Here is an 11272-nt window from a genome sequence, read left to right on the forward strand (position 1 = left end):
ATTAATGGGCAGGATATTTGTAAATGAAAGATGATTAAAAACTGTTGTTTAAGGTATTTTGATATTAAGCAACACTGGTGTTCTGTTTCCTCTATGCCACGTGGTTCTACTTCTCTCTCTGTACGCCTTGCTTAAGGTGAGGCCATGTCTGGGTGCTTTCTCTTTTTGCCATGAGTTTTTTCGTACTTGCACTAGTCACCTCCCTAATGCTTCAGTCTCTTTTCTGTCATTTGACTAATTAGTTTAATTTCTGCTCATATAGACATTTCGTAATGTGATCCTAAATCAAGATCTACGATACCACGTTCACATTAAAATAAGACCTAACTCTGTAATCTGTTTAGTGACCTTCTTTCCTTTACAGAAAGGCAAAGCTTAATCCAAGTTCACCAAGCTCCCAATGAAAAGCAGCACAGAACTACATCATAATTAAGAATTAGAAGAATGGCATGTTTAGAAATTTGAAAAAAGAAGAATGGCATGTTTAGAAATTTGAAAAATAACTAGTAGTTAATTTTTGTAATTTAGGGCTTACAAGACATGTCTTTGTACCCAACATAGTTGCCTTGCTAATTAATTTTCTGTAATTGACCGTTGTTGCGTTTGTTAACACACAGGTTCAAAGCTCAGCGGAGTCCCGTTCTACCTATGATCTCTATATTCTAGTTGCAATAAGTGGTCTGAGCTACAGAAAATACAGTGTTAAACCCCTGAATGGTAAACAGTCTGCATTTATTGGAAGATCAGTTAAGTACAAGCGAAAAGACATAACTGGTGCACATCAACAAAGTCATCAGTTCCTTCCTGTGGTTAACAACTGCTACCAGGTCTTGTTTGACCAAAACACAAATCTAATGCACAGCATTACAGAGAGGTGAGATTGCTTGCTTGTTTTCAATAATGTTTCAGATTCTGTAAAACCGTTTGTAAAAATACGCCCAAGGACTGTATTGTGTCTTAATTCTGAGACTTAATTAAGAACATGTTCTTTACAAATACTGTTTTTTATCTCCAGTTCACATGTTCTCCTTTCTACAAGAAACATCAACACTAGTTTAGGTGTGATTTCATGCTATTTCTGTAATGTTGTTGCCCTGTTTAACCATACAATCTATCAAAGATGACACATCGCAGTACTAAGTAGTAGAATCTCATCACATTTTGGAACTACCGAGGGTTATGAATGTGTGTTTGTATTAAAAATAAATAAGTAAGAACATACATTATGGCTATGCAATGAGACTTGCATGATAAAGCAAGAGCTTTCTCATACTAATCAGTAGTGTTTTGCAAGTCCTGTATCACTGTTTCTGTGGTAGGAAACTAAAAAACTTTGAAAGGGAGCATTTAACTACGGAAATTCTATTTAATCGGGCAAATAAAGTGGAAGAACAATCAAGATTGAGGTGAGATTTGGGGTCTGCACTTTCTCAGCTGACGTGAATGGGCCCAATCCCTTCCATTTCACTGGAGTTGTGCTGTTCTTTTCCTGCTCAGGATTCAGGTTGTCAGCTATGTACTGATGGAAGATTTGTTCCCTTTGGAATTGGCCTAGTGACTACTAGACCTCTTTCACCTTTGTGTTTTTGTTCATAATTCTGCCTCCTAGAGTAAGAACTTGTTGTCCAGCTAGAATCAGCTTTAAAAGTACAGATGTGCCTTAATTAAGAGCCCTGAAGTATTTTCTCAAAGTGCCTCTGGTTCTTAACTGTTTCCAGATTCCATGAGAAATATCATAAGAAACACAGTAAGGAATAAGAGAAATCTGAATTCAAATTCCATTTTTCTCCACCCTGTTCTGGCAGGCAGCAAGAGCTGGAATTCAGCATGTAGGAGAAAGGGAGTATTCACTTTCTTCACAAGCCTTCAGGCAAGCCCAGAATGTTTGAGTTTCAGGAAATTTGCTTTGCGGGTAATGGGAAAGAGCAGACCAGCAGGTTAGAATGGGAGCAAAAGTTAAAAAAATTGGGATCTTCAACTGTGAAGCCTTATAAAGTTAGAACTGCAATAGTTAGAACTTCTTGGTCCTGCCTCTGCACTGGAAATGCCCTATAACTGAAGTGGTAGATAAGACTTGGATATGTTTCACTCCTCAGTCATTACAGTTCGTAGGTTGCTGTATTAACACTAACTAAAATTGTTGGCAGTTTAAATTTATGTGCCAGACTAAGTGATTTTTCCCATTTTGCCAGCCAGGCTCCTAAAGAAGAGCAGAGCAGGTAGCTGAGGGCAATATGGAATAACAAATAGCTAAACTGTAAGCTTCAGGGAAGAAATGAGGACACAAAGTAGGTACTAAGTGAGTGTAAATTTTGGTATCCTATTGCCATTATATTCATTACCAGTGTTAGATATGGAAACTTGCATCATGCTGATTTACCTAGCAACAAAATCAGTTAAATGAACCTGATTATTCATTAATAAGATGCAACATACCTCATTTTTGTGCAATGGGTAGTTTTTGATTCTGTAGCAACTTTCACATCAAAACAATGAGCTAATGTGGATGTTGTTCTGTCTTAAGAGGTTTCTATTTTACGAAAGTATAATACAACATAGAAACTCCATTTATTTACACACTGACAGATGTCTTGATGGGAAGCACTTTAATTCTCTGCTGTCCTCATTTACTAAACCTTATAAAATCAGTTATTTGCTTTGAGGAAACATTTTTTTTCTTGCATTCCCAGCCTCATTCCTGTTTCAGTTCAGCTTTGTATCTATTAAGTACAAAATGTGTTTGTAAGTAATATAAGCTTTCCTCTTCTGTGGATTCACAGGGAGACTAACCAGACTGTCCAAATGACCCAGGAATTCCTGGAGTACCATGTGAATGGAGATGTGATGAAAGGACCCATTTCAGATAACTACTTATTTGCCCCAAATGCTTCAGCAGTTCCAGCATCAAAAGCAGTGGGACTGGAAGTGGTTTCTGGAAACTTGCTGTCAGAGATACGGCAGTATTTCTACAGGTACAACACCGCTACAGCTTCACTCCACTGGAATGTTTAATTCTCTGTAGAGATGTATGAGATGAATTCTGTATAGTTACTTCTAAGCAGTGAGGTCTGTGTATTGTTTAGGTTTTAGACAAAAAGAGCTAGCATTCATCTGCTAAATGTGGTGCTGAGGAAGCACCTACTCTAAATAGCACATATTTAAAGGAAGATTGTTCAGAGTTATCTTCTGTGATTCACTTTATAGTGCAGCTTCTGTTGGGATCCTGGTTCCATACAACTCAATGAAAATTGTAGCTAATGTCTTCTTATGTGGGTGGAATTTGGAATTTGGACATAATGGTTCATTTTTATAACTGTGAATATCTTCCTTATAAATGAATTAGAGAAAGGAGAAATGAATCCTACACAAGGACATTCTGCTCCCTGATGAACTAGCTACTTTTCTGTGTTAAAATTATATTAGTCTATAACTCCTTCATCCTCTTTGAAATCTGATTATTTGATTGAAGCCTTTTGCTTTAGATGGCATTGTACAAGGATTGTAGTCAAGAAAGACCTTTGGAAAACAGTGGAATTCTTGCATTAAAATTAGTGTTGTCCAGTTTGAAAAAATGCCTGTACTCTGTAGAATGTAAAAGTCTTCTTAGGGAGTCATGATTATTTTAAAGTTCCTTGTTAATTTTGAGAAAAGCATAGCCTCTCTAATCAAATGAGAAGTCCTCTTTACACTTGCAACACTAAAGAAAATTGTAGGATATCATTTACTCCAGCTGAATGTCTGTACATCTGAAAATTAAACTGAAATTAAAAATAATTGTACATCTACTGAAATACATAGAAAATGGGCGAGAAAGTTGTCGGTGTAGGATGACATCATGAATGATTTCCAAGTCTTGACATAACTGATCGAGTGCTCCACTTTATAAACTCTGTGTATCTCTTCTCTTATTTTTACAGTAATGTTACTGCTCAGGATTACATATATGCAGTATACACCAGGATGTATACTGTACCAGAAGGCTATGATGGGAAGTTGCTTTGCCATAGGATAGAGCAAGAATACAGCGTTGGGCCTTTGGAATTAAATCGTGAAGCAGTTCTAAGAACAAGCACAAATTTGAACACTAGGCAGCTCCTCTACACTGACAGCAATGGGTACCAGATTCAGAAAAGACCATTCAAGGCATATGTGAATAACACAGTGGCTCGGGTAGGCACAAAGGTGTAATCCAAAGTCAGTCGTGTCTTATCTTGGTTCTCCATTACCACCAACTTAGGTAACAGTATCACTGCATGATTTATGGTGTCTTTTCAGAACTATTATCCTATGGTCCAGACTGCCTACATTGAAGACAATACCACAAGACTGATGCTGCTTGCAGAAAGAGCTCATGGTGTCTCAAGTCAAGGAAATGGACAAGTGGAGGTAACAGAAAAATACTTTTTTTTCTGGGAGATAATTTCATGGCTGCTGGTAATATAAGTGAAGTGTGGTGGCTGATTATTGTTATGACATTTACCTTCCCAATACAGGTGATGCTTCACAGGAGACTATGGAACAACCTTCAGTGGGATCTGAATTACAATCTCACTTTGAATGACACTTCAGTGGTTCGCCCTGTGTTTTGGCTTATTTTAGGAACCAAGGCTGTCACCAGTATTTTCTATCGGACAAATGGACTAGCGTTAGAACACAGGCCAGTAGTAATGTTTGGAGCATTATCAGGTAGCTCATTCCATCTCCTGTGCTATCTTTATCATCTGAATGGCTTCTTTATTTTGCTTTGATTTATGCTGTTAAATTTGTAAATGCAGACTTCAAGCCTTCTGTGTGGCAAAGTTAGTATATGGTGGGTTAGGAGGCAGATTTAGAGCCTGCTAATTACTTTGCATTAATGTAAAACATGGATGTTGTCCAAGTGTATGAAATGTTTCTCTTGTTATGTAATTATCTCTACTTTCAGAGGAGAATAAATTTTAAAGCATCTAATGAGAACAAAATAGCCACACAGGGAATTAGTGTAAAGTAGCTAGTGCACCATATATCAGCTTCCTGGATGCTGAGTCCTTAATGACCATTTTTGAGTCAGTCTCTTAAAAATATTTGTTGGACTTATTAACTAGAACTGAAGCCCGGTAGTGGAATAGAAACTTCAAGCTGTAGTGAAATTTGCTTTATGGAAAGCTCTAATATACTTCCCCAGCAGTTAAAATCAATGCTGCTTTCTGCTCTGTCTCAGAAGGCCTTGGAGCAGAAAGCATAGCATTTGCTTTGCATCTGCCTTGGCAGAAAAAACAAAAATCTCTTTACCTTTCCACAGTACTCCAGCCAGGCTTGTGTGTGTGATGGATGTTTGATGTTTGCTTTGTTTCACTTTGCATGAAGGAGATAAACCAAAGCTACCCGGACAGCTTCAGGAGAATTCAGTCTACAGTTCACCTGTAACTGTCCCACCTAATCTTCATCTCCAGACTCTGAGCATTCCAGGGTGGAGATACAGCTCTAATCATGCAGAGCAGGTCCACAGTGTCCGCATGGGTAGGTGTTTTCAAAAGGGTTGCTAGATGTTACACTTAAAGAAGCTGGCTTTCTTTTCTTTCGATCTTATATAGCTAGTACTTTTATTTATTCAAAGTGCTAAATTCCTCTATCAAGAAAGTTAATTGTACTGTATGATTGCTCTACTCAAATAGTAAAATATTTCTTCTGCATGAGTTTATCATGCCTGTTAGTGTCATTCCTGTCAACGGGGGATGCTGAGTATTTTCTGCTGTTGGTCCCCTTCCTAATTTTAAAAAATGGGAATTAAGTTCAAATTATGTGTACAACTTAAAAAAAAAATAGTTAAAATTTGTTTTATATTTAAAATAGAAAAATGTTAAGATTTTTGTTTTCTCTTAAAGGTAAACAGAAGCAAAGTGATGCAGACTTCAGTCGTGTACTGCTAAGAATTAGGCACTTGTATGAAGTTGGAGAGGATCCTGTGCTGTCTCAACCTGTGATGGTAAATCTGAAGGTAAATTTAATCCTTCAAGACAGAATACCACCTGAGGTGTTTTTGTTCCACAGAGAACTGGTTCTGAGGTGAAACATCCTATGTGCTAGAGACTCCACAAAAGATGGATACGAAAATACTAGTATAACCCTAACCTCTGAGTGAAGCAGGTCTTATTTTTACTCAGCTTTGCAACACGGAAGCTGTTACTTCAGATGAAGTTGCCATAGGCACAGCATAAAGATCTGCATAAATATTGGTAGGCCTGGTTCTGTTGAGCTCTTGGTTGTATAATACTTCCTGCAATCCCTTAACCAGTGCAGAGAGTGGGAATCTGTTTTGCTGTTTCTTTAGTTATTGCAAATTATACCTATAGTTAATGAAATGTGGACAAGATTAAAGAAAACAAACTTTTTTTTTCTCTGTAGTTTATTTCTGCAAGTTGTTGAAACTTTGGTCACTTCCATCATGTACTTTGTATTTTCAGTTTCTTGTTTATTTTATCTTTCATGTAGAAGTAGATTATTTTACAATACATGACGAGTTTATTATTTTAAAATACGAAATTTTGATTGTGATGACAGAAACATGGGGAACAAGGTGTAGGGTTTTCTGTTTTGTTTTTAAAAGTGCAGTTTGAGTTTCAGGTCTTGAATGGAGAGATTAGTAGTCTCTGAACTTTGCTACAGCACAAAGGAAGGTCCCAGCATCTCAGCTTCTTAGTTTGAAGCCTGGTGAATCTGTAGTTGGCCTTATGTTGCATAACCTAGGAGGTTTTTAAAGTCTTCTACTACTATGCTTAAGAGATCAGTGCTCAAGATGAAAGTTCTACTCTGGTCTAATTGTGTACTCAACTGGTGAGTGTGATGCTATTTTCAAAAAACTGTGGTTTGATTCCTGTTGTTTTCTTTACTCACAGTCTTTGCTAAAGGGATTAGGATCAGTGATGCTAGTGGAAGAGCGATCACTCACAGGCATCTGGGATATAAACACTTTGAAGCGGTGGAAATGGAATACTGCACAATATCCAAGCAAAGGTAGGTGGAATAAAGTGGTTGGTATCTGTATCGTTGTTGACTGTTGAAGCTTGATGAATGGTCTAATTAAAACTATTAAAATATTTGCAAGATTAAAAATGTATTGTTCTTTTATATGACAGATCTTGTACCTGGCAGAGCCTGCAAGCAGTAACATTTATCAGATTCCCTGCAAATACTCGACTGCTGTATTACTCTGATGGCTTGTTTTGCCTAGAAGTGTTAAAAAGCTTGAAATCTTCCAGGAGTTATCTTTGTTGAGACAGAAGTGGCTACTTCATGAATTTACACTTGTGATACAGATTGATTTTGTCAGATGCTGATGAGTTGTGTTAATCTGAGCTTAAGCATGTGCTGCAGAAAAACAGGCAGCTGCAGTTAAAAATCCCCATTTTAATCAGCTTGAAGGACTGCATGGATAAGATTCAAGTGAGGGCTGACACTCAAGTTAAGTGCTGTAGGTGACCTCATTTCATTTCTCGTTCTAGCTGCAGCTACTTGCTTGGACATTCTCCTGACTGTCACTTACATCCATATATGTGCCTTCTAAAAAGCTTGCAGAGGTTTGGGGCTGGGCTAGGTGAGAGTTTAGAGCTCTACTTGACCTGCAGCTTGACTTGCTTGCTGCTTACTCATGATGAAGAAGAGGTGCATGACTGGGGAGTTGTTTCATGTTTTCTATGTGAGTCAGTGTGTGAAAAGAAGATGAATTGTTGTACGTTTTAATAGTATGAATGGGTGCATCTTAGGCTCCATACCACTTATAGCTTTAAGGAGGAGAATCTGCTCAAACACCAGCTTCTAAGGAAGCAATGAGTTAAAACTGTTGAGATAGAACAATATGTACATTTGAATAAAGCTATTTCTCTAATAAATTATCATCATTTTTCTGTTTTACAGGATTCCCCAACAGCACAGACACCTCAGAAAGCTGTATAATAACTGTTCACCCAAAGGAAATACGGACTTTCTTTGTATACTTTCAAGGTCAATGAAGTTTGACATATTTCAGGAGTGGATATGTAATAGCTTCCAATTTTTGTTTCAAGATATGAATGATGATTCTGAAAAACTTTCTACTGCTGTTAGTGAAAGAAATAGTAATTTTGGAATAAACTAAATTTAATTAAAATGTTGGCCTGAGTTGTGGGTATTTTTGTTGGTTAATTATTTGCAAATGATTTTTTTTTTTCTGAAACGTGTTCAATTCAATAGTTACCTTGCTGTTGCAGCATAAGCATATTGAACATTTTTGTGCTTGCTGTGGGTGGTTTTAAAGTGATTGCTTTTGTGATGCTTCACTGTGGAGCACTGGCAAAGTCAAATTAGTTCTACAGTCTTGAGTTGTCTTTCTAATCAGTGATGATCTCAAGAATCTTCTCTTAAGGTCTTTATTGTTAGAGGAGGTGACTTCCAAATCACAAAATAGTGATTTGCCAAATGACGTTCTGTTTCTACGTGCAAAGAGGAATACCTGTCATGTGTTTCAGCTACTTTGACTTCTGGGCAACAACTGCAAAGTTTCTGCTATGCTGTAAATTGAAATTGAAGGTATTGTTTATATTCCCTTGCACTAAATTCATTTAAATTGTGTCTCTTAATGTTCAGAACAGATTGGCTTTGCTTCACAATGTCCTGGTCCTGGATATTTAGTCCCGTGTTCTGGGTAAATTGTAGCTAGCCTGTCAGTGGAAGGTGTACTGCCACATGGCCAGGAACTAACTCATCACATAACCTGAAGCAAGAACACTGTTCTTATGATACTGTGAACTTTCAAACTTCTCAGGTTCAAAGAATGTGCACAGTGGTAGCAGTGAATGTTTCATTAGCCTTGGGTTGAAGTTAATTGTGGAGGACTGTGTTGAGGCATTAAACTGGCAGTAAGCACAAATTCTAAGCAGATCTGATTGAACAGCCTCGGAATGAAACCTGCACAGTGGCTAGCTTCCCTAATAGCTGGTATGTATTTATGTCCAAAAGAAAAGTTGCATTTTTCTACTGTCCTTCTTAGCTCTAAACAATATGGAGCTGTAGGATCTAATTCTGTTCACACGTCATTGGGCATCTCTACTTACTTCACTTATTCACCATGAAAATGCACATAGCTGAGATGAGAATCAAGTCAGTCACTTCACTGCAGTGGTAATGATGAAAAATGCTTTGTGCAACATTGTACAAAACTGTATTTCTCACCAGTGCCATGTGAAACTGAAAGAGGAAATACGCAGCTTTAAAAGAGGAAATGGGTGCCTTTTCAGTCAGTTAGTAATTCCAGATCCAGAATCACGTAAAGATGACATTTTACTGTGTTAATTGTTCTAATTTACTTCAGCTGTTCAGCAATAATTTTATCCATGTGAAGACACTGTGAAGAGCAAATAAAACAGTGAAAAGGGCTCTCCCAGAACAGCTACTGTCAAATAGTTATGTTGGAAGAGCTGCACCAGTGGTCAATTTTTCTGTTTAGACAGCCTGTGTATGCTAACTCGTTGCTTCTCATTAAAATAACTGCAGAAACTGCCACATTCAGTTACTGGACAAAGAAGGGTTGTTTCATATTTTCTATTGGTTATTTTTCATACTTCGCTATAAATATTTAGTGATATGCCAATCTAACCTGCCCTGCTGCAGTGAAAGCCATTTTCCTGCAACATTAAGCCCAAAGGGAAGGTATATAGCACTATAACTAGGATGCAGTAAAGCATGATGACAGCTATTTTTCGGTTTGTTTTGTGTATGTATTTGGGAAATTAAACATGTTCATCTAAGTCATTTTCCTTGCTTGTACATCTTTTCTCATTCCCTGCTTGGTTATGCTATGTAGTATAATAGGTAATACGGTGTAGGTTACACAGTGGTATGATTACAATTCATATTTTTGTGACTGAAATGGTATTCACTAATACATGTGCTGGTAACAGATTGAACTCTATCTTCAGTGGACAATTTCATGGTCAACCCCAGCCAAGCAGTAAAGGATCTGACAGCTGCTAACTCTGGGCACTGCTTTCCTAGATGTCAGGTTGATATGTTTCTAGTAGGCTATGTTAGAACAAATCCTACAAAGACCTTCTGTATGCAAGGTACTATAAACAGCAATGCCTCATTACCAGCTGATATATCTGTTTGGGGAGGGATACTTCAATTTGTGGACACTTTGTGATTTAAATGAAAAAAAAAAAAAAAAAAACACAAAAAACCCCACAAAATATTTTATCTGGAGTCATTTCAGTGCAACTGGCCTGGCCATCATGGAATAATATGCCGGAGTCAAATATTGTATTGCACTGGAGGCATCCAAGACTGTGGTCTGTAAAAGTCATGGCATTCCTGCTAGAAGATGTCATTGCATATTTTATATATTCTTTTTCCTGAGAAATCTCAGCCTAAGCAAATGGAAGCCTTCAGGTATTCAAATCTCTGTAGAGGGACCTATTTAGTAATCATCCTTCTTCCCTCACATGTATCAAGATAGTGAGGAGAGAAATATTACAGTACTACATCAAGATCTGATGTTAATCAGGGCCACTCTGTACTTAAATACTACTTCAAACCACGCATCAGATGGGACACACAAAAAGAGGGTGGATGTAATAAGCAAAGGAAAAAGACACATGCATGTAGCATATTTGTGCTATGGTAAGTAAACTTTGTTTCTATTTTTGTCTGGAGTTAAGGAAGTTTTTAAGTTTGGTTGGAGTGGAAGAGCTGGGAGGGGGTAGCAGAGCACTTGGGTGTTGGTGAATGAGAGGATGTGACAAGCAGTCAGAGTGAAACTGCTATCAGAAGATTCTGCATTTCAGACTTCTTGTAACAGCTTATTTTGTCCATGGCTTCTGGCTGCAGACCCTCCAAGATGCTGCTGTTCTGGGTCTTGTGGGAGATCAGTTCATTTTGCCTCGAAAGCCAAGTTATGTTCATTCCATCATTCTGTGTAATTTTGAGGAGTAGGAGCATGAATGTCCTCAAGAAGTGGTGGAGTCCTGCTCATGTCCAGGGACAAAGAGTGTCTCTTGATAAACCCTGTTCTACAATCTCCTTTTCTAGCGACCAAGGCCCCTTTTTCATGTTTTCTCCGTTGGCTCTGGGTTCTGCTGGTTCTAGCATTGCTCAGCATCTAATATGGCTTGAGTAGCAAAAACACGACCCTGAGTTACAAAGTAGAAAGAAAAATACTTCCAACTGCCAGGTTTTGCACCTGCTTGGCAAACACATGTTTGGGTTTGTTATATTCTACTTGCCTTCCCATTGCCTTGTTCTATCTCAGATATTTCTACTT

General features: G+C 37.8%; 1 protein-coding gene across 2 annotated transcripts in view; it reads left to right on the top strand.

Moving 5' to 3' along the window:
• MAN2B2 (mannosidase alpha class 2B member 2) overlaps positions 1 to 8125 on the top strand; it is a 32901-nt gene extending 24776 nt beyond the window's left edge. For both annotated transcript variants that reach the window (XM_032984540.2, XM_042808128.1), the window contains exons 11-19: positions 618 to 874; positions 2781 to 2972; positions 3918 to 4170; positions 4276 to 4386; positions 4494 to 4686; positions 5347 to 5499; positions 5865 to 5977; positions 6876 to 6993; positions 7894 to 8125. In XM_032984540.2, coding sequence (XP_032840431.2) covers positions 618 to 874; positions 2781 to 2972; positions 3918 to 4170; positions 4276 to 4386; positions 4494 to 4686; positions 5347 to 5499; positions 5865 to 5977; positions 6876 to 6993; positions 7894 to 7988 — 1485 coding nt within the window. In that variant the 3' untranslated portion in view covers positions 7989 to 8125. The remainder of the gene's footprint in view (positions 1 to 617; positions 875 to 2780; positions 2973 to 3917; positions 4171 to 4275; positions 4387 to 4493; positions 4687 to 5346; positions 5500 to 5864; positions 5978 to 6875; positions 6994 to 7893) is intronic.
• The last annotated feature ends 3147 nt before the right edge of the window (positions 8126 to 11272 follow it).

The sequence above is a fragment of the Tyto alba genome, unplaced genomic scaffold, assembly GCF_018691265.1.
Source record: "Tyto alba isolate M040663 unplaced genomic scaffold, T.alba_DEE_v4.0 Super-Scaffold_6, whole genome shotgun sequence".
Lineage (NCBI taxonomy): Eukaryota > Metazoa > Chordata > Aves > Strigiformes > Tytonidae > Tyto > Tyto alba.